This window comes from Phoca vitulina, unplaced genomic scaffold (genome assembly GCF_004348235.1).
Source record: "Phoca vitulina isolate PV1807 unplaced genomic scaffold, GSC_HSeal_1.0 scaffold2, whole genome shotgun sequence".
Classification (NCBI taxonomy): Eukaryota; Metazoa; Chordata; class Mammalia; order Carnivora; family Phocidae; genus Phoca; species Phoca vitulina.
In genome coordinates, this window is record NW_022589705.1 from 37,935,731 (window position 1) to 37,959,447 (window position 23,717).

General features: G+C 46.3%; 1 protein-coding gene across 2 annotated transcripts in view; it reads right to left on the reverse strand.

Moving 5' to 3' along the window:
• AK5 (adenylate kinase 5) overlaps window positions 1-23,717 on the reverse strand; it is a 241,890-nt gene that overhangs the window by 5,702 nt on the left and 212,471 nt on the right. For both annotated transcript variants that reach the window (XM_032425645.1, XM_032425635.1), the window contains exon 13: window positions 15,074-15,262. In XM_032425645.1, coding sequence (XP_032281536.1) covers window positions 15,074-15,262 — 189 coding nt within the window. The remainder of the gene's footprint in view (window positions 1-15,073; window positions 15,263-23,717) is intronic.

Below are 23,717 nucleotides of genomic sequence, written 5' to 3' on the forward strand. Positions count from 1 at the left end.
GTTCCTAACAATAAAAAATGAATTACCTGCTCATAACTTACTGTGCAAAATTTTAAAATAAGAGACCCCAAAACCACAGAGGAAAAGTGAGTAGTTGTTTAAAAACTAGGTTTGTCTAAATTAAAACATCAATGAGATACTACTACACACCTATTTGGCCAAAATCCAAAAAAACCCACCGGATGCTGGTGAAAGTGTGGCGCAATGGGAATGCTCATTCTTTGCTGATGGGATTGCAAAATGGTACAGCCACTTTGGAAGACACTTTGGCAATTTCTTACAAAATTAAACATTCTTAACCGTATCATCCAGGAATTGTGCATCTTGCTATTTACCCAAAGGAGCTGAAAATTTATGTCCACATTAAAAACTTGCACATGGATGTTTATAGGAGCTTTATTCATAATTGCCAAAACTTGGAAGCAACTAAGATTTCATTAGGTGAGTGGATAAACTGTGGTATCCAGACAGTGGAATATTATTTAGCACTCAAACGAGTTACCAAGCCATGAAAAGACTTGGGGGGAACTTAAATTCATATTACTAAGTGAAAGAAGTCAATCTGAGAAGGCTAAATAACCATATGACATTATGAAAAAGGCAAAACTAGGGAGACAGAGTATAAAAAGACTGAGTTGTGGGGAGAGAGGAAAGAATGGGTGGAATAAAGAGGATTTTTATGATAGTGAAACTTAATGGTGTATACAGGTCATCACATATTTGTCAAAATCCATTGAGTGCGAACACCAAGAGTGAACCCTAATGTACATTAACCTGGACTTTCGGTGAGAATGATGTGTTGATGTAGGTTCATCGATTGTGACATACTACGCTTGTGTGGGATGTTGATCGTGGGGGAGGTTGTTTTGTGTTTGCGGACAAGGGTATATGAGAATTCTGTACTTTGTTCAGTTTTGCTGTGATCTAAAACTCAAAATCTATTTAAAACAACAAAAACTAGGTGCCTTGTTGAGGTAAAGTATCGTTGAGGCTCATGGAAAGACGAGTTAAGACTTCTGAGTGCTGCAGAGCATTTGGAGGACAGGAATAGGGCATGGGGTGGGACTGCAGAGAAGAAAGCGGAAAGCTGGGACCGCAGCTGGTCCCCTTGGAAGTTGTTGGTACACCACCGCAAGGGGCTGTCCCAGAGGAAGCAGGGAGGGAGCTGATTCCTGGGCATGAAGGCACTACTACGTACCCTTCCTCTCTCAAAATTTCCTAACATTGTCCCAGCCACTGAGGAGTGTCCCACCACACCTGGGACAGCAGGAAGAGGAGGCCTGGTGACCCACCTAAGACTCGTGAGAGGGGTGGGCAGCGAGCCTGCTAAGATGCAACTTTTTCAGGCTTTATCTCCACACGTTTTCATTTGCTAGGGTTGGGCTGGGCCATCTAATCCACATATTTAACACATTCTCCAGATGATTTTGCTGTGGGTCATCTTGGACCACACTCTGAAAAACACTGATTTCTTCTGCTCTTGTCTACCTTCTTTGTGCAAAGTAGTTTCGATTTCACAACACTAGGGACTTCACAGATCCTGAAGGTAAAATAAATTCTCAAACCCACCGCCCCCCCCCCACCGCTAAAAAAAACCCCACCACATTTAAATATCCCAGAAAATAGATACAACAATGTTTATAGAAGTGATGTTTGTAATAGCCCCAAACTGGAAAAACTGCAAAAGTCCATCAGCAATAGATGGATAAATAAATGGTGGCATAGTCACATGATGGAACAGTATAGTGATGGAAGAAACCCTACAGCTACAATCAGCAACAGGGGCTAATCTCCAACGTTGCAGTGAGAGAAGGAAGCAAGTCTTGGAAGAATATGCATACAGTATGATTCAAGTTATGTAAAATTCAAGAACAAGCAATGCTAAATTGTGTCGGTTAGGGATCCATACATGAGTGGTAAATCATAAAGAGAAGCAAGAAGATGATTATCATAAACATCAGGAAAGTGGCCACTTCTTGGAGAGAGGAAGGAAGAGGTGACCTGGGGAGACCCAGGGAGCTGCCGTTCCCTCCGACTTCTGGGCCCGTGTCGTGATTACACGGTGTTCGTTTTATAATTCTTCAAACCATACACACTGCTTTTGCAGTACCGTGTGTATGATGTATTTCACAATAAGGAAAACCTTAAAATTTTAAAAAATGTAAGCACCCCTCCCCCAGTAGATGTGTCCTACCCGATTCTTACAGGAGAGTCAGAGGCTTTCCACCTGGGGGCAGAGACTTCGGCTTTGCCATGTTTGTGTCCCTTACAGCACCTTGCCTCTTGCTTTTCCTCTCCTTCCTTTTCCTGTCAACCAACCAACATTTCCTGGGTGCTAACAATGTATTACGTGCTGGAGATACCAAGCGGAACAAGACAAAAGGATCCTGCTCTCAAGGAGCTCCCAGCTCCAGGGCAGAGACCAAGAATTAACAGGAATTGACGCGGTTTGAGGTGAGTACAGGAGTGGCTGATCCAGAGCACCTTCCAGGATGTTGGGGGGGGCAGGGACACTTCCTGAGGAAAGTCGTCGTCGTCATCTAAAACGGTAAACTTCACCATTAATGAAGCATAAGTGCTTTTATTTATTTTTAATTACTTTTTTTTCCACTTCTGCCCATGCTTGCTAGCTCCCTTCTTCTCTCGCTCTCATCCTCTCTCAAGCCCTCCATCATCCTCTCCCTGACTCTCTCCCTCCCTCCCTCCAGTCCTTCCCCTCCTCACTTGCTCCCTCGTTCCACTCCCTGCTCCCCAGCCTCCATGCTTTTAAACAATCAGGTAATTCTGACAAGGATCTTGAAAGACAGATATGGTCATCCCCATTTCACACATGACAAAACTGAGGCTCTGAAAGATGAATTAAATTTCCCAAGGTCGTATAGCTAAGTATGTGGCAAGGACTCCAAAGTCCTTGCACTTGTGACTACGTGACATTACATCCACCAGTTCAGAATGGCCGCATGGTTGAATTTGGTTGGGGCAGCAAGGAGTGAAGCTGGAACGGTAAGCCTTTGCTGACCATAAAGAAGCCTATAGATTCTGTTTCATGATAATAATGGGGAGTTACATGTCTGGGTTTTTAAAGTATGAATTGATACAATCAATCACAGGTACATAAAAGTTGTCGATAAATATTTGCCTAGTCAAAAAATTGCAAGAGGGCTGGAGTGTGAAGCAAAGAGCACTGTACCAGGAGCGATGATAACCCGGTACTATCTCCGGTGGGCTTCAGGACTCAGACCAGCCGTTCATCCCCTTGGGCCCTCAGTTTCCTCCTCTGTTCTGTAAAGGGACTGATGTCAGACATGGTAACCTCCAGGTTTGCTTCCAGCTCTGATACTCTATGCTATTCCAAATCTCGGTTGACATCTTCATGGTGGTGAGGTGCCCATCAGTGGGCGTCAGGACTGTTCGTTGGGTGTTGACAGTCAAGCTGGGCCTACAGGACTAGATCTGCATTTGAAGATAATAAAGAAGAAGGAGAACCTTCTCTGTGGGGAGACCAGCGTGTGCAAAGGGATAGGGATCTGAAAGCACGTGGAGTTTTCAGGGAACAGTGGGTCATTTGTTGAGGATCCAGCAAATGCTGCTTGAGTTGGGGGAAGGAGAAGAGGAGGCTGGAAAAATAGCTCAGGATGAGATTTGCCTGTTGCCAGACATTTTCTATAAAAGCAATCACACAGTAAATGTATTTTTTGGTGACTTTTTTTTTCCCCCACTAAGCACCATGTTTTCAAGTTTCGCCCATAGTTTAGTGGGTATCAATACTGCATTCCTTTTCCTTTTTACTGCCCCATAATGCCTTATTATCTTTAACCTGAATGTACAAGCCTTGGAATGAATGTCTGCCCTCCTAACATCCCTTTTTGGCAAACCTGCCACTGCCCTCTGCCCTGCGGAACCCGCCCTTGCCTTATCAAACCCTGGAAGGAGGGAAAGGGTGTTCACTCACTTCCCTGGCCCCCTCTCAGGTTCCCTCCCATGTAGTGGGGGTGGGTGAGAAGGTTTAGATCCATAAAGTGCCTTATTGTTTACACTGTCCATGACCATATTAGTGGCAGATAGGTCAGGTCTCTGGTCCCCCTGCTCAGCGAATTCCCACATGGAGAATATTCTAAGAGAACGGTTAAGTGACTTTGATATTTTCATATATTACTCTAACTCAAAGGAAATGGGAAAGAGCCAACTTACTGAGTGCATTTTAAGTTACAGGAACTATTCTCAGTGCTTACAACTTTAACACATTGAAACCAGCTAACAAGGTGCTGGTGTTGAACATCCTTAGCGAACAGATAAGAATCCTGGATCTTGATTGTTTTGTGTGGAGGGGACTTCCTCAGCAATCGTGCAGACTTGAAAACAAGACATCCTCCGAGGTTTTGCTCCATCATCAGTGCTTATGCTATATTAGTTTATAGCAACTTTCTTTTCCCAGGAAGAGTTAAAGTAAGCTTCACGACGTCCTTTTCCCAAAAGACCTCCAAGTCTGACTTGGCAGAGTCAGAATGTATGAGGTTTTAATGTATTTAATTTAATTGAAACCTAGGTAAGTGGATTTACTTTTGACTTTAAGAACCTATCTTTTTGGGTCTGAGACTTGATAAAAAATCCTGCAGTAAGTGATCAGTATAGAAAATACTTTTTTTTTTTTTTTTTTTTATAAAAACAGCTAAGAGCAAGTGAACAGGAAACATGATCGAATCTCTGAGTTTTCACCTGACTTCTCAAAGGAGAGCACTCAGTGATAATATTTCCCAGTAGTCAGCAGAACATGTCCTAAATTAGGAGAGTAGTTACACTGCCTTAGGAAATGCACATTTTGTCTATTCTTTCTCTCTAGTTCTGTGAATTTTCAAGCCATAAAACTGGGCTGGTTCAAACACTGCCCGGGTCTAGTTGCGTTTCTCCTGAATTTTCCCACGCTGTTACAAACATTGCTTGAGTTTTAGTTTTGTTTTTCATGTCCTGGCGCCATGGGGCTTCTGGGACAAACCCAAGCTGCCACGGAGTGGTTTATGATTGTTGTGTGCGCCACCTTCTTCCTCTTTTAGTCTCATCCTCCGTGGAGCCAGACGGAGCCCCCCCACTGTGGGGACCCCCCTCACTGCCAGACGAGGCTCGGCAAAGCCCTTAATATGCAGCACCTGCGCGTTGTCTGGGGCCCAGCGTCCGCTGCAGTCTTCAAAAGTTAGGGTGATGTAAACGACGCTTCTGGGGAGCCCTCCATTTTGCATATCCGGTCAGGCCATATAGTGCTCCTCATTCTCAAGGCCGTAGGAAGGAGGGCTACAGAGGCCTTTGCTCTAGAGAGCCTTAAAGACAAGCATTAGCAACAATTTAAGAACTATTTATAATCTGCATATGAATGGCTTCTCTGCACGCAGGACTTTCCCAAAGTCTGAGCGCGGTTTGTCCATTTAGAAAGTTACGTTTAAAATCTTTCCTTCTTTTTTCCTCTTCCTCCGAATTTTGTCTGGAGTTTAACTTTGAATGACAGCTCTTTTTCGTAGACATCAAAAAAATTCTAAGACCTCCCTGATCATTTTCCTGTTTAAAATACCAGCAGTTTTTAGGTTGAACTTTCTAGGATGGTCTAGAACTGTGTTATGCAAAGTGGGAGCCACAGGGGCCACTTGAAAGGTGGCTAGCACCGAGGAACTGAATCTTTAATACTACTTAATTAAAATCAATCTAGGGGCGCCTGGCTGGCTCAGTCGTTAGCGTCTGCCTTCGGCTCAGGTCATGGTCCCAGGGTCCTGGGATCGAGCCCCGCATCAGGCTCCCTGATCAGCGAGGAGCCTGCTTCTCCCTCTCCCTCTGCCTGCCCTCCCCCTGCTTGTGCTGTCTCTCTCTGTCAAATAAATAAAAACTTAAAAAAAAAAGTTTCTAAGTCAGAGACAGATGGAAGATTTATGCCTCATTTGTCAAGTGAGAGGGACAGAACCTTAGGGCTCCTTGAAGTCATCTGCTCCCTCGTGCACATTTCTTTTCACTGGGCGGCAGGCGGGAGGGCTGTCTCCAAAGCCGGGTGGTTAGTGGCACTCAACCTGGGCAGGTCCAGCCTGAATCCGGGGAGGCCTCGCACTCGGAACTGAGGTGCAAACTCCGCTGAACGAGGGGCATTGATAGGAGTGGCCCAGCCGTTGGGAACTGGGAAATCCCAGAGCTTTTCTGGGTTCAAAAAACTTCTCTGGCGCCAGGGAGAGAAAGGAAAGTGGACGCAAATGGGTTAAAAAAAGCCTCTGCTGAAAACAGCTCAACAATCTCTCCTAGGAGACACAAAAGCCTAAATAAGGGTGTTCCCATCGACTGCCCAGTTGTTCGTAGTGGACAAAACAAACTAGAAACAAAATGCCTGAAGAAACTATAGAATATCCATATTAGAGAGGATTTCATAGCTATTAAAAAGAAAACATCATTGTGATGTGTACTGACTGCCAGGTGTTTCAGAGAAATGTGTACAGGATAGTAGGATTTTCATGAAATCGGAACCTTCTACCATGGGGGGGGAGGGGGGTGTTTATACAGAGTAGATTGGTCAGGGGTCAGAGAGGGAGCAAGAGCAAGAGAATGTGAGATACAAGAGACAGAGAAAGAAGGAGGAAGAAGAGGGTGAGGAGGAGAGGTGGAAAGATACACTGTAAACTGTTCACACTGGTTATTTGAGGGAAGTAAGGCTGGAGGGAGCATTGCTAGTTGTTTTATTATATATATACATATATATAATGTGTACATACGTAGATACTTTTTGCTTATTATAGTAAGCACTTATTACTTTGGTAATTAAAAAAAATCCTTTGAAATAAATCTAAACCTAGCCACCAACACGAACACTTGGCAATTTTAACACAGCTGGGACCACGGAATCACCCGCTAATGCTTTTTTCCCCTAGCCTGTTTGATCTTCAGAGAATCTGAAGAGACGCTTGCCCCCCGCCCCGCTCCCCACCTCCTGGGGCGTGGGATCTGGCAAGCATCCGTTGACACAGCCTCTCCCAGTTTCCCACTAAAATGCCCATGGAGACCCAGAAAAAGGTGAATGGTCGCAGGAATTCTGAAAACTTGGATTGCTACCTCTTGCCAGTGGAATTACATTCCATAATCTGCTCCTGACTTAGAAAATGACCAGAAAAGCAGGCATCTATCCTTCTGCTGTGTGGCCATGACTTTCAAAGGCAAGAGCTGTTCTCTCGAGGCCCCAGGACGTCCTTTTCTAAATCTAATTTAAGACCGTATTACCAAAAGAATGACTAAGGAGAGAGGGGGGAACACATCCCAAACCAGAAGGACTGATCTGGTGCAGGAGGGGAAGCAGAAAGAGGCACAGGTCAAGTGCATCTCAGGCTGATGGTGGTCCCCGCTCAGCACGTCTCAGCCCCGAAATCCCATGTTAGGTGTGAGCTTCCTGGATGCACCCCAGCCTGCCTTCCAGCATGAGATCCAAAAGGACCAGTCCTGAGTGCCACTGGTCCTCGAGCACACATCAAGTGACATTTATGATCACCTGCGTGTCTTGTGGGTCAGGAGATTCCCTTCCAATCCGCCCCCAAATTGAAGGACGTAGCAGATTACAGTTTCCAAAGAGAGTTCAAACAGTATCTCCCACCCCACATACTTTTCTGAATATCACCCTGCTACTCACTCATCAAGAGATGAAATGGAACCCCCTTCCCCTTGAACCTGGGCTGGCCTTAGGGACATTCTTATAACCAGTAGAATGAGGTAGAAGGGATGCTGTGTGATTTCTCAGGCTTGGCCAGAAGAGGCCTCGCAGCTCCCGCCTTGGTGTTTCGGAACACTCACTCACTGGAGGCTCTCCCTGGGGCCGCACCTTTGGAACCAGGAACGGTGCTGTGACAAGTGCAAGCCATTCCAGAGAGGCCACGTGTAGGTGCGCTGGTGGACAGTTCCAGCGAAGCCAGCCCCGTTCAGGCTCCGGACATATGAATGAGGACCCGTGTCCGTAGTGGATACAGCAGCCCCCACCGTGCTAGCCCCCCGTTGCTGGAGTCATCCCCGCCAAGGCCCCAAACCCCACGGAGCAGAGAGGCACCATCGCCACTGTGCTTCCTCCAAACCCCTGGAGCAGGTAACAGCTGCTGATTCATGCCACTACGTCTTGGGAGTGGTTTGTCACACAGCAATAGGTCACCAGAATAGGGGATGAGTAAACTTAAGACAAACTGAGGCTTCTGGGGAAAACTACTCTAGAAACAGGCGAACGGCACACATTCTCAGAGACTCAGAAGGAAAGAAGACCTCTGATAATCATAACCTAGAGGAACTAGAAAAGTTTTAAATATAATTTTTTGAGTACTCAACAATAAATATTTATCGAGCACTTTTTTTTTTCTTGTGCCAGGCATCGTGCCCGGGGGAAAAGCTGCGAACAAGACAGACATCCTGCTTCCCACTACAGAATTTACTTTCTCTTGGTAGCTGCAGACTTGTAGAGAAGTCAGTATAATAAAGCATGACAAATACGAAGCTGGGGAAAGAAACAGGGCTCTACAAACACAGAGGAGGGGCAACGAATGTATGCTGTTGCCGGTTTAGACCGTAGGTAGGAAGCCGTGGATGCTGTGCCGTGAGAGCAGACAGTCACGGCATGAGAACAGGTGTGGTGAGAAGGCAGCGGCGTGAGAAGAAAAAAGACTGAATTGGGGCCAACGGAAAACGCACCTGAGCATTAAGCTCAATGTCGGTAGCTCGGGAGCAGGACCGATAGTGTGAAAAACTGAGTTGGGATTTTTCCTAGGAAGTCCAGGGCACAGAAGTGACGTCACGGAGTGGGCTGTAGATGGAGAGCCCCACTCCCCAATGCAGACGTCCCTGCTGCATGTTGGTCTTGAGCCTCTGAGCGTGGCCACTCTGAGATGGCCGTCCGTGTCAAATACGCGCCGGGTTGCCAAGCCTTGATCAGATCGGGGTCACCTGTTTTCTTTTGGCTTTTTTAAAGGTGGTTGCTAGAGAAACTTAAAATTACACATTGGGTCACATTTGTATTTCTTTTGGACAGAGCTGGTATAGAAGGAACAGAGATCTAAGAATTTCATGGTTTTTGAGGAGTTTTGAGGAGAGACAAGGAACAGAAGGACAGCAAAAGTAATCGGAGGATAATTACAGAAAACTCTCAAGTTAAACAAGAAAGGTGCCAGTGCCAGGGCATGAAGACAGACTGAAATCTGGACACAAGTGCTGAATGACACGGGGAAAATAAAAAGACCCAAACCCCAATATATTTAAAGATACCAGCTGAAAAAAGTTGACTTCCAAATCTGTCTCTCTGCCTTTTCCTCCACAACACTAAATGCTTGAGAACAGTGGAGCGATGTTTTCTGAATGCTGATTGAAAAATATTACGACCGGGGACCTGGGTGGCTCAGTCGTTAAGCATGTGCCTCTGCTCAGGTCATGATCTCAGGGTCCTGGGATCGAGCCCCGCATCGGGCTCCCTGCTCAGCGGTGCTTCTCCCTCTGCCTCTGCCCCTCTTCCTGCTCCTGCTCTCTCTCACCCTTGCTCTCTCTCAAATAAATAAATAAAATCTTAAAAAGAAAGAAAGAAAAATATTATGACCTAAATGTTATATCCAGTGAAGCTGTCATTTGTGTGTAAAGCCCCTGTAGCAACATTGTCCGAGAGTCACAGAAAAACTGAACTGAAGAGTTATTTTAGCCAACTGAAAGAAGAATCAAAATTAAGACCTCAAGTACGGAGAATCCAAGGTATAAAGGTAATCCGGGCTTTTCCTTTACTTGTGTTAGACTCCGAACTTCGGAATCCAGTCAGCTAAGGGTCGTCAAGGGTGAAGTTTGACCTTCCCCTGCCTTCTGCGTCCCCTCCCTTCCAGCCGGTGCCCGGGACTGCCTTTCTCATTCTTTCTCCCTCAGTTCACAGGAAGTCTCCTGCCAGGTTGGATGACTCCCCAGAACAACAATGGATGTTGCTCTATTTCAGGACTTACTAAAAATGGCTAAACTATTTATGAAGCTGGGACACTGCAGCAGAAGAATGGGGGAACAAAAACCCTAACTTTCTCCTCTGCAAAGGCAGAGAGAGTTGCCAAGGAACTTGATTTCCTGCATCTGAGAAACGCGTGTTTCCGGAGTCATTGGCCTCTCTTTTTGTTTTTTTGGTGTTTTTTTTTTTTTTTTTAATTGATTAAGGCTAATAAATAACCCAGGGACAGTTATCATCTGTTACCAAGCCCCTTTCATCTATGGTGTTTTGGGGCTGATTATCACCCTGAGCAAAAAGTACGGAACAGGTGGAGAAAAACAAATGTAAGAAAATACACCAAACTGTTCATTAGTGGTTTGGGTGGAAGATTCTTATCTCTATACTCTTACATTTTCTAGTTTGTGTCTTTTTTTAAAAAAAAAGTTGTTACGTTTATACTTGGCAAAAAGAAGCTTGAAATATTAATTTATACAATTCTGCTTATGCCACTTGAGGTAGCTATTTCTGGGGGATAACCCCTCCCCCCCCAACAAGCCCTTCTCCCCTGGGAATTCCTTATCGCCCACCCAATTCCCAGGGAAGAGTCCCAGGCAGCCATGTGTATATGGGCCAGGTTTTAATTCAAATGCTACCCCTTCAGACACTTTCCAAACACCCACCTAAAATACGCCCTCCCTTCCCCCACCAACAACTCATTCTGTTTTGTTTTATTCATAGAGATTATCCTATCAGCAATTATTTTACTTTCTTGTCTAACATTTTTCAGTCTATTGTGTTTATTTCTGTGTCCCCAGGACCAAGAATAGTATCTGATGTATAGTCCTCACTCAACAAAATATCCACGGAACAAATGAAAAAGTCCCATGTGACCCCCATCTGCCTGGCCAGAGTTGACAGGACCACGGAGAAGACCCTGAGCAAAGCAAGGCCAGTCAGAACACTTCTGTCTGGAATTTGGAACTGTTGTGGTAACACGTGGACGTGGAATTTGCAGGGTGGCCATATTCTGGCTTCTGGGCCAAAGAAGGAAAAATCTGGATGAGTGAGAGAAGAAGGCATGTGTGCAAAGCAAGAGGGACCTGGTCCCACAGCCTGCCTGGGCCTGCTGGGTTTCAGCTGTGGGTTGCATCACCTTAATAATTAAGTTTTGTGTTTTGGGTTAGGCCAGCTGGAGTTGGTGCCTCTTACCTACAACCGAGGAGCCCTAATCAGTCAATATGCCTATGGTTACAGTCATGTTTTTAAAATTCACAGCAACAAGATTTGGAGGAAATACTCCAGAATGTGTGCCTCTGAGTGATGATAAGACTTCATAAGAGGGGGCGCCTGGGTGGCTCAGTCGTTAAGCGTCTGCCTTTGGCTCAGGTCATGATCCCAGGGTCCTGGGATCGAGCCCCACATCGGGCTCCCGCTCGGCCGAGAGCCTGCTTCTTCCTCTCCCACTCCTCCTGCTTGTGTTCCCTCTCTCGCTATGTCTCCCTCTTTCAAATCAATTAAAAAAAAAAAAAAAAGACTTCATAAGAGCCTAGTTTGCTATATTGTCTAAAATAAGTCCGTGTTACTTTTATGATTAGAAAATTATATATATATATATATATATATATATATATATATATATATATTTATTTATTTATTTTCCCAATTCCCAAGAATCATAGTGATAGACCTGGAGGATTCCAGGAGGTCCTACTCTGTCCAACCATCTTAGTTGAGGGTGAAGAAGGGCGAGGTTAGGCAGTGAAATCCCTCACCCAGATTCACAGCGCTCCATCACACCACCATGCCTCAGGTTTCCTGCTGCCCAGGACGGTATTTTCTCTGCCAGGGGTCTTTGGCCAGGTACTATGCTTTTTACCCTGAAATGCTACATTTCAGTTTTTTTTTTTTTTTTTAAATAATGACTTCTCTCACTCAGAGGGAAAAAAGCTTCCTTTTAGGGGTCGGTCCGAGCGAGGTGGGTGTGGCTGTCATACTGCGTGTTGGGCAAATCTCGGAGGCAGCTGTCCAGACCGGGTGAGACGGCAGCGCGCAGCTGAAGAAGGATGTCTGCCCCGAGCACAGCACAGGGGGAGAGGAGTGGAGTAAAGTTCTGTTCTAGCGCTTCCCCAGGTGCCCAGCAAAGCTGCCTTAATGAGAGGAGGGAAAGGGCTGGGAAGTGGGGGGATCATTTGTCTCACATTCGGCTCTAGCCTGCGGTTTACGTTATCAGAAGTTCTGTTTTGTATAATGTTGGCATCATAAGGGCATAAAGAGTGGCTGTCAATTCCACTTTGCTTTTTTGTTACCTTTGTTTGAAATTTCAGTGCACTTTTTTTTTTTTTTTTGGCTAGCTGGGGGCCCAAAGGGCTGCCTGTCCCTAGGCAGGGGTGTTAGCTGATGGATTCATCCTCAGCGTACCTGGGCAACCCTGAGGCCTGAAGGAAGCGCCGGTGCAGGGCGGTCTACTTCTGGGCTGGACCACGATGTAGCTCGAATCCCTGAGGAAATCTCACCGAGCTGCTGATTTGCTTGCATCTTGGAGCGCCTGCACCACTCCTACCTAGTTTCAAGAAAACTCCTGAAATGATCCAGGGGCCCACTTGCATGGTACACAGCCCTGCCCGAGGGTCCATAAACCAACCAGGCGGGGAAGAGGTGCTAACCATCCAAGGAGCATCACAGGGACGAGCCACAAACTGTCACGGAGAATCCGGGGAGAGGGGAGATGAAGCTGTTGCAAGAAGATGGAGCCCAGGAGCGCAGAGGCGTTCCCCATCCCCCATGGAAAACAAACCTGTTACTTGCCCCTGCTTCTCCTCCAGTTCCCCACTTCTGTGGCCCAGCTGCTGGCAACCCCCACGGGGGCACCTGCAACGAGTCTCACCTCCCTGCGCCCAGCACTCCAAGGGCCCCTGCTGTCCTTGGGCGAGGTTGGGGAGTGGGCGCATTCATCCGGTTTTGGGCAGAGGCACTTCCTCTGAGAGGCCCTCTGGGGGTTCCGCGGGCTGGAGGCGCACCGCTCTGGAGTCAGGGCTGGAGCGATCTTAAATATTTGCTAAGCGGATCATGAACGTGACCTCACCACGGACCCAGCTGCCAGCATCTCAAAATGCAGGGAAAGCTGACAAGATGAGTCAAATGGAACTGGAAACTTCGTTTTCCACTAACTTAGGTATTTCTAAGGAGGATTCCAGGACTCAGATTTTTCTGAGAACTCGGTCCTGTATCCGTGTGCCAATCACCTGTGAAGTGTGTAGAACTTAGGTTGGAATGAGACCAGAGGGAGAAAAAAGGGATTTTCTGACTCTGCAAGTGGTTAAACTCTGAATGATTTAGCGATTTTTTTTTTCACCTCTACAAATCGAAAGTGGAAGAAATTCTCTTCTATCTGGACAATTTTGTTAGGTGTTCCAGGCTGCACAAAGGGTAGAAATCACTAATCTTGTAAAGGCTTTTGCAACCCTGAATTCTTAAGACCCTGCTCTTATATAATGTACTTTCTTTTTTTGCTTGTGTTGAATGTAAGCATTTGTTTTACGTGGCAGCCAAACGCTACACAGAGCACAGCATGTAGGTTTCCTCTTGCAGATCAGGTCCCATGAATTGCTAGGAGCCGCCGGGAGTGCTGTGTTGACAAGCACTCCGAGGGCCCCGGAACGAGTGGTCAGCAATGTCTGCCACGGAAGGGAAGTGGGGGATGGGGGCTCTCATGCCCCATATTTGACATCCCTGCATTAAATCAAAGGACACCTTTCAGACCTCTACACCCAGGGCTAAGTTCTTAGGATTCTGGAAAATGGACTATAAACAGGTGTAGAAGATGAGAATTCATTATCAGTGGTTTCTGCCAAGGAACGGATGATGTAGCTGCCTCAGAGACAAGTTGGTTATTTACTAATTGATGCCTCCTCTGAACTTCCTGTGACCAGCAGAAAGTAGGGGTTCGCGCTCTCTACTGTGCTTTGGCACCCAGCCTCCCTGGGAGTGGTCTCCTAGCCTTGCCTTCTCGGATCCATCCTCCGCAAGGCGGATGGACTGAGCGTTCTGTCTTAACTCCTGACTGTGTCTGCCCCCCTCCCATCCACCACAGGACAGTTACTTGGTTCTGCATAAGGTTCATCTTGATCTGGTCCATGCTTCCCTCTCCATCCGCATCTCTTGTCCCTCTTTTCCTTGGCACCTTATGTCCTAGCCAAGCCGAGTTCCCTGTTCCGCCTGACCTTTTTCACTTGGGGCTTCTTCTGTGTGGGGTGCCCTGCTCCCCTCCCATCACTCCCTCTTTGAGGCTTAGCTTAGTTGTCCTCCGGTGACCTTCCTCGATGCTTTTCCTTTCCCCTCAGACTGGTTAAAGGGCCGCTGGAACTCGCTCTGTGCTCACGTTGTCCCCATACCGTGATCAGAGGCTTGTCTATCGCCCCTACTAAACCCTGAAGCTCTAGGAGGCAAGAACTGTATCTACGATCCATATCTAAACCACTAGGGCAATGGATAGCCCACAGGAGGGGCTTCATACATGCTTATTAGATGAGTGGATGGAGGGGGACTGGGTAGTTTTCCCAAATTCATGAAATAAATGGTGATTCACCAGGGATTATCACTTGTGATTGTTAGGTTGCCGCGACCCATTTCCCCACAGTCTCTTCACTGTGGCACCAAACTACCTGCTCTCCCGGCCCCGTCTGCTGCTTTTCTCAGTAACAGTTACCGTAAGAAATCCAAGTGCCAATTATGACCTGTGTAAAAGTCTAGAAATTCAAAGTCACTGAATCTTAGACCTAGAAGAGACCTTTTGGGTCATCCTGTTCAGCTGAGGTCTAGAAGGCAGAACCTATGTCTCGTCCATGTCTCCCCCCGCTCCTGCCCCCCGCCCTTCCTCCCTCTATTTTGGAAAAATGAGTTGTTTTTAGCAACTATAAGGGCATCTGTGAAAACTCTGTGACCAACTTTTTGTGGTCTGCATGATGACAGATATTTAATTTTGATTTATACAAAGGTGAAACTGTGCAGCTGTATGCAGCTCTAATTCCCAGAACCCTTGACCAAAATTTCCCAGTTTTTTTCTCAAAAAAAAAAAAAGAAAGAAAAAGAAAAGGTAACTAGCTCATTTTGGAGGAGGGGAGCGAGATGTTTCACCTTACGTAGCTGTGTTTTTGTCTCATAGTAGGCAATCGCAGGGATGGACGCTCGGTAGTAGGTTTCAAGGCGCTTGGCGATGGCGGCGGCGTCTTCCGCGCAAGGGCTGTTCTGGCTCCGCTGGAGAAGGCGATTAGTCATGGTGTCTGCTGAGCAGTCCATACAGATCACCAAGTGCGGGTCTCCAACCTGGGGGTGGGGGAGCACAACATGGTCAGAAATTCCACTCTGTGATACTCTGGAAAGACCTCTAGTTCTTTCCTTTCCTGGCCTTCTGGTTCCTCTCCAGGTCCCCCAACCACACTGTGGCCGAGTTGAGACTGGACTTCATGGCTCCTGTTTTCCATGTGCAGCCTCAGAGCTGTCTCTTGCCCTCAGCTTTTGTCACCTCACAAAATGTAGGGATCATATAGTATGCTACCTACTGCAGTCACAATCTGTCCTCCATACTGAGGGGACATCTGTGTGTGTGTGCGTATGGGTGTTTCCTCTGGGAAGCCTTCCCTGACCTACTGAGGCAGAGCTAACTTCCTTCTTTGTATCCGGTTCTATCCCATGCGACCACTAGGAGCACGGGGTGCCTGTGTCTGTTTGATGCGGGGTCAGCGGAGCGTAAGGGTTGAAGGCACAAAGGTTGGAGTCAGGCTGCTGAAGGTGTGGTGACGTTCTCTAAGGTGGTCTTCATCAGTTCCTTGCCTTGGTGTACTTGAAGCTCTTCCTCCACTGAGACACAGAGCCCAGAACTCTACCTCCTCGAAACTGAGCTGATCCGTAACCACTTGGACCAAGGGAATATAATGGAAATGAGGCCGTATGCTTTTAGATCATGAGAAATTTTGCAGTTTGGGCCTGATCAACTATCATCTAAGATGTCCAACTATTCTGACCGCTAAGCTGTGAGGAAGCCCAGGCTCGCCACTCAGAGAGGCCGTGCAAACAGAGATGCCTGGCTAGCTCTTGGCTGTTTTAGACATCCCAGCCCTGGCGCCAGACATGTACCCTCGCCTTAGCCACTATCTGACTGTACAAAGTCAACTGTACAAAGGACCTCACGTGAGAACCAGCCAGCCAAGCCCATCGAACCCCAGAGCCCCATTAGAGAAAATAACAAATTGTAATTTTAAGCTATCTGACTCCATCATTAACTGAAAGTATCACTCAACTTCTCTGCACCCCGATTTCCTTTCCTTTCTTTTTTTTTTTTTAAAGTAGGCTTCACGCCCAATGTGGGGCTTGAACTCACGACCCTGAAACTGAGTCACATGCTCTACCGACTGAGCCAGCCGGTGCCCCTCATTTTCTCATTTGTACAATGAGGATGATCACAGATTGCTGTAAGGAGTAAGTAAAATTAAATAAAATAATGTAAGTATGATGTTTGGCATATGGTACTTAATAGGTGTTAGCTATTAGGCTTATTTCTCCTATTAGGCTACAATCTCTTTGTGCAGGGTTATGAATGCTTGACTCCTGGTCCCAAGTCTTGCAGACAGTAGGTAGGTGATTAAGAAATGTCTCAGTGAATAAATGATGATGATACGATCAGCAGCAGGAATCTCCCAATCTTTCTCTGAAACGTTCTTTGGCTCCTAATGTCTCTGTGTCTGTGTCGCCTCCCCTCCCACAACCACCAAGAAACTTGCTCCCTCTGGTCATCTTGCAGTGGTCAGGCTGTGAGTAAATGAAGGCTTGCCGCCCCACTCTGGAAAGTGCCTGGGAGGGATGGGAACAAAATTGGGGGGGAGGAGGACTTTTAGGCACCACGGAACAGTAAGTTGCTAGTAAGGGTTGATCAAACATTTATCTACCCCCTCTACAGGATGTACTTGAAGGAACAGGGTGAGAAAACGCTCCAAAATCTAGAAGAGTGAAACCTCTGGACTATGTCATGCACCTTTTCTGCCTGGATTAACTGGAAAACAAAAATGAGCGTTTGAGCAGCATGAAAGGCTGGGTGTAGAAGGAAATGACTCGTGTCTACCAGCAGAGGGCGAGCTTGGGAGGCAGCCTGGGGTTCGGTTAGAGTTAGGCTCCCTGGAGCAGCTTCCGGTGGGGTCTGCATGAGAAGACAACGTGATTTTTCTAATTGTGGGAGTTTTGGGGCCACTCCTGAAGACAGGAAAGATAATTCCGGGACTCATTCAGGGGCAAACAGAGAAAATGGGTAGCTGAGCTGGAGCTGGCGTCAAAATGAGCGCAGAACTGAGGGGTAGTTTTGGCTTCCGCACGGATTCCCCAAGCGTGGCCCACAGACCAGTGGCACAGGCATCACTTGGCAGCGAGTGAGAAAGGCGGTCCCAGGCACCATCCCTGACCCCGCTGAATCAGTCTCTCACTTTAAGAAAATCTCCAGGCCAATTCTTCACAAAATAATAGTTTGAAAAGCTGCTCTACCAAGCCATTTCCAAGACAATGGGGTTTGACCGGACCCTCCTCCCACGCTCCCTTCCTACATAAAACGCTGTGGAGCCGTCATTCCATTTGGAAGCGGCCTGTACCACTAATGGTTTTAGTACCTAAAAGTTTCTGAAATGTTTGAATGAAATACTATTTAATCATTTTCCAAAGCACTATGATCTATATCTATCTTCAGAAAGTCCTCTGAAGTAGTTCTCTGTGTCCCAGCTCTGCCTCTTTTTCATGAGACTGTGGTTTACCATTAACACCACGTGACTGGAAGAGCACTCTGCCCTTGTCGGAATGACTCACAGAGACTTGGGGACACATCCCTGCCCCCAGCATCACCCTGCTGGTATCCCTGGAATTCTGCCACAGCAGAGTTGGGTTCTTCATAGGCTTTGGGTATTAGAGCCGCTGGGTATTAGAGCACGAGGGTCCTGCAGGGGCGGTTGGCATCCTGCAAGCAAACAACGTTTCAGTAGCTAAGGCTTTACCTACAGCCATCCCTTTAGCCCGTTTAGCCCTCTTCTGCCGGGAAGTATCATCTCTCTTCTGAGTAAGAGGAAATGGAGGCTCAGGGAGGTTAACTTGCCCAAAGCCACTGAGGACTGTTAATGACAGTCCTGAGTCAGCTGTGTGTGGCTCCAAAGCCTGGTGACTTCACCCTCGTGGACTTCTCCTTCAGGACGGGGCTCAGGCCAGATGCCTGGTGGGCCAAACAGGGCCAGGAGAGGAGGGCAAGACAGTGGGAAAGGAAGTGGGTGGTGTGAGAGACCATTATATTTTGTGGAAGCTGGCTCTCGCTGCATCTTGGGATCGAGTTGGGATGAGCGCTCATCCCAGCTGAGAGCAGCCACCAGGATGAGAATGTCAGCTTCAGCTGCCTTGGGATAATGACTTTGCCTGATCCCAGCAGGTGGGACGGGACGGGGAGTTTACCCTGCTCTCCTCTGACCCACACTTTAGTTTTGTTCTGATTAAGTCAGGACACTGGTTGGGCCATATTTACCAGTGGGCAGGGGCATGCCACCCAGAAACTCTCTTTTGTTGGGAGAAATAGCTGTCTTGTTCTCTCTGAGTGCCTCATTTTCCTCATTTTAAAATGAGGATAATAATAGTTTCTACCTCAATAGGACAATTGCCAGGATGAATGAGTTAATAGATGTCAAGTGCCTGGCCCATTTTAAGCACTACATAAATGTGAGCCTGGCAATATATTCATCCCTTTGAATTGTAAAATCCCCCATTGGTCAGATTTGGGTTTAGAAAGAGTCAGAGGCCCCACCCATGCTTTTCGCCTAAGTTACATGCTCCAGCATATTTCCTGGTTTCACCGCGCTGGGAGGTAAGGGCCCTTGGTTAACAAGAAAGTGGCATGCCTATTTCCCATTTGCTCTCACCTCAGAGGTACCTCCCCTTAAGGAACCTCCCTAGAGGAGGGGTATCTGGGTCATTCCAGCATTCTTGAACACACAACCCTAGTAATAATAATACCATCCCGCTGCTACCATACTATCATTACACAGCTCAAAGTTCTATAACGAACTGGAAGTCAGATGAGGAGGGCAGAAAATTGCAAGTGGGGAATCCCAAGGTTGTCCCCAAGGCTCCTCACAATTCCAAGCAACTAGAACACACCAACTAGAAAGTCCTTTGGCCAGATTCATAACCCCCCGCCCCCCCGCTTTTATTTTTTTTGGGGAAGAACTCATTCTGAAAATGAGAATCACTTATCCTGTAGATGGAAGTGTTATGAGGTAGTTAAGAGTCATCAGGCAGAGGGATAGTAATGTCATCCTGCACACACCCAGGAAAATGATCTGCATATTCAGGCGAAGGGCACAATTTCAGCTAAGAGGCTCCTGGGAGGGAAAAGCCAAGAGCAAGCACATGCATTTTATTTCTGTTAATATCTGTTTAGTTTGGCTGTTGTTGAGCACAAGGTTGGGTTAATGTAGGAAAGCACTTCAATTTCACACTGGAGAGCCAGGCTAAGCACATAGCCCTCTTGGAGACGATAATAACTCTACAGAGTGGAAACAACAGTATCTGCTGAATAGGATTATAAAGATTAATAAAATGACATATGTAAAGCATCTAGTTCAATTCCTGGCATATTTCGAGTGCTCAGAAAATAACAGCTATTACTCTATTAGTTATGTATTCCATATGATATTATCTGTATACAAATGGGTAGAACTCAGACTGGAAGAACAGACATGACAAGGTTAATAGGAGTTACCTCTGGGTGATTAGTCTCTGTTTTATACTTTTCTGTATTGTCTCAGAGCTATACAGTTTTTATTTCTGCAGTCAGAAAAGTACGTCATTCTGGAAAAGACTAACAATTTATTGAACACCATATGTAGGCTTATGAATGTGTCAGGTACTCTTCAAGGACCCCATCCAATCTTCCCAAGAGGCATGGCTGTAGCCATTTTCAATTTATGTTTTACAGAAGAGGAAATTGAGATAAAGTTAAGTGACTTGCCAGTGAGTTGTGCAGCAGAGCTCCGAATACAGGCCTGTTAGGACCTGGACACTGTGCCCAGCAGTTCTCAACTGGAGTAGAAGATGGAGTTGATGGTCAGAAACCCCAACTGCTTCTTCATATTCCTCTGCCCCTGTCACGCACACGTCGACACACCTGTGCGGGTGCGTGCACACACACACACACACACTCACACACACTGACCCCCCCCCCCCCCATATACCATGTTGGATACTGAAGGCACAGATCATGAATTCAGTGGGGCCAAAACCAGCGTTGGGAATAGAAGATAGGACAGTAGTAGAGAAATCGCACACAGACACACCCTTAAGCGGTGGACACTAGTTTGGGTTTGGTTTTCGGTGAGGTCAAGCAAATCCTTACAGACGCTGCGTCTCAGAGGACTCAACTATAGGTACGTAAGAACGTCAGCCTAACGAACTGAACTGGGGTTTTTCGGCAACAGATGGTCCCATGCAGCAGGCACATCAGTCTCTGCGACACAGAAAGGCTGGTTAAAACCATTCCCAGGCCCGAATGGGCTTCAAACAGTTGTGGGCCTGATTGGTGCATGAGAAACGCTCACTCTGCTCCCAACCTGGCTGATTGCTCTAAAGCTCTGGAGAAAATCAGATGTCTGTGTTTGTCTTTGCCAAATTTCAAATTAATTCCTTGCCTGTAATTTGGAGGGGGCTCTACAAACAATGGGGTCCCTGCAGGGGCATAAATGAATCAAGAGCGGCTCATTCTGTGTATTTTTAGCATCTTTGTTCTTCTGGTCAAGTTTAAAGCAAGTAGTTGCTTTGGAAGGTTGGATGTGTTCCCTTGCATACAGCCTAAGTAAGGCTGTATTAGAATCTTCCAAGGTCACTGTACCCAGGGACAAATCAATACCATGCTTGACCTTTGCAAACTCCTCCCAGCAGTGTGTAAAAGACTGTTTCTGTAGACCTCTCACTGTAGGTCATCAGTTCATTAATGAAACTGGGCACTTGTGTATTTTTTGAAATGGCATCATGAGTTTTAACATTGGTTGAAACTGCCTGGTCACCACGCTAATGACTCTTTCTCACTCCTGAGTTCCAGTAAGCTTTCTTCTCTGCCACATTCCTTTTTTTTTTTTTTAAGATTTTATTTATTTATTTGAGAGAGAGATCGAGAGACAGATAGAGAGCACAAGCAGGGGAGGGGCACAGGGATAGGGAGAAGCAGGCTCCGCACTGAACTGGGAGCTGGGGCTTGATCCCAGGACCCTGAGATCATGACCCGAGCCCAAGGCAGACTTAACCGACTGAGCTACCTAGGCGCCCCTCTGCCACATTCTAATGCCTGTCTGAATGGGGCCCCCAGTGGGAGGGAGAGTTCTGCTTTACTTTGGGGGAAATCATATGGGTTCTTGAATTCATATATGCCAAAGGCCAGGGACAGACCACTAGCCATGTAAAACCTTTACTTCATGCTACCTGGGTTATAAGCAAAGGAGAAAGGTTTGACCAAATCGGGATTTACAGATTTGTGTGAGCTGTGATTAAAAAAAATGAGTGACTCTGGGGCACCTGGGTGGCTCAGTTGGTTAAGTGTCCGACTCTTGATTTCGGCTCAGGTCATGATCTCAGGGTTGTGGGATCAAGCCCCGTGTCATGCTCTGTGCTGAGCGTGGAGTCTACTTACGATTCTCTCTTTTCCTTTCCCTTTGCCCCTCCCCCTGCATGTGACCGCTCTCTCTCTCAAAAAAAAAAAACAAAAAAACAAAAACTGACCCTAAATGAGATAATATTTTATAGCCTTTTATAGTTTAGAAAACACAGTTATGTATGTTATGTCATTCAATGTTCACAAAATCCTCGAATTAGGGTTTGGCAGATGTGTTATTACCTCCATTGTCCAGAGGAGGAGGCTGAAGTTGAGTGACTTGCCCAGAGTCGCACTAATATAGGACAGAGGCAAGATGCAGCTTTTTGAACTCCGGACCACTTGACTGACATGCTTTAAAGAAGCTCTACGTGAATGCCACTGCTCAAAACAGTTTGGAACCCCACAGGCCTAAAATCAGAGATTTGCCTCCAGTTATAAAAATCCCCAAGGGAGAATATGGATTATAACTTTTATAATTGTTGTTTGCACTTAGTAGTTGACAAAAAAAAAAAAAAAAAAGACATGCTCATCTTTACCACACATCTTCCTTACCACACTGGACCATTTGGGGGCTTCAAAAGAACAATTTAGAAAAGTAGACTTTTCAAAGACATTTTCCCCCAGCACTTCCAAGCTAGTATTGCATGACCTGTCCTGACTCTCTTGGAGACCCTCCCAGGGCTCTTCAGACCTTAAGTTCACAGGCGAAGTAAGTTTCAGTGAAATCACCTAGAAGTGTGCTGTCACCGTGAAGCCTGAAGCTTAGGAAACGCCGTGGGCCCTGTGGCCGTTACAGGGTATCCCCCACTGTATTTGAATGGTGTGCGTCCAGCCGCCAATCCCTGCTAGCAGGCAGCCCTTGTCAAGGGCCTGACCCCACAACAACTCCTCTCTATCCTCTCTCCATCCTCTAGACTTGCCAAGGCCCTGTTTCTGAAGTCGTGTAGAAAACACTTCCCGGTTACTCAGTTATTCATGGTGTATCCCCAGGAACCTTATCCACAGCTTGGCTAAAAGACTAGAAGAAGCTAAAATGTAAAACAGTCTACGGAAGACTCAATATGGTTAAGATGTGAGTACCACCCACAGCGATCTAGATTTAAAGCAACCGCTATCAAAGTCCCAATGGCATTGGCTTTTTTTTTTTTTTGCAGAAATAGAAATACCCATCCTAAAATTCACATGGAATTTCAAGGTTTCCTCAATAGGCAAAGCAATCTTGAAAAAGAGCCAAGTTAGAGGTCTCACACTTCCTGATTGAAAAACTTATTACAAAGTCACAGTGATAGAAACAGTGTGGTACTGGCATAAGGACAGACAGACAGACCATGGAACAGAAGACAGGGCCCAGAAATAAACTCTTACACAGATGGTCCAACGATTTTTGACAAGGGTGTCAAGACCATTCAACTGGGAAAAAACAGTCTTTCCAACAAATGGTATTGGGAAAACCACATACCCACATGCAAAAGGATGAAACTGGACCCTTACTTTGCACCACAAACAAAAATTGGTCAAAATGAATTAAAGACTTAAATGAAAGAACTAAAACTATAAAATTCTTAAAGAAAATAAGAGAAAAGCTTCATGACATTGGATTTGGCAGTGGTTTCTTGGACATGACATTAAAACACAGGGAACATGGGGCGCCTGGGTGGCTCAGTCGTTAAGCGTCTGCCTTCGGCACAGGTCATGATCCCAGGGTCCTGGGATGGAGCCCTGCATCGGGCTCTCTGCTCAGCAGGGGAGCCTGCTTCTCTCTCCCACTCCCCCTGTTTGTGTTCCCTCTCTAGCTGTCTCTCTCTGTCAAATAAATAAATAAAACCTTCAAAAAAAACTCCACAGGGAACAAAAGCAAAAACAGATAAATTAGACTATATCAAAATAAAAAGTTTCTGTGCATCGGGGTGCCTGTCTGGCTCAGTCAGTGGAGCATGCAACTCTTGATCTTGGGGTTGTGAGTTCGAGCTCCATGGTGGGTGTGGAGATTACTAAAAAAATAAAATCTTAAAAAAAACTGTACATCAAAGGACACAATCAACAGAACGAAAGGCAACATACAGAATGGGAGAAAATATTAGCAAATTATATATCTGATATATAAATAACTCCTACAAC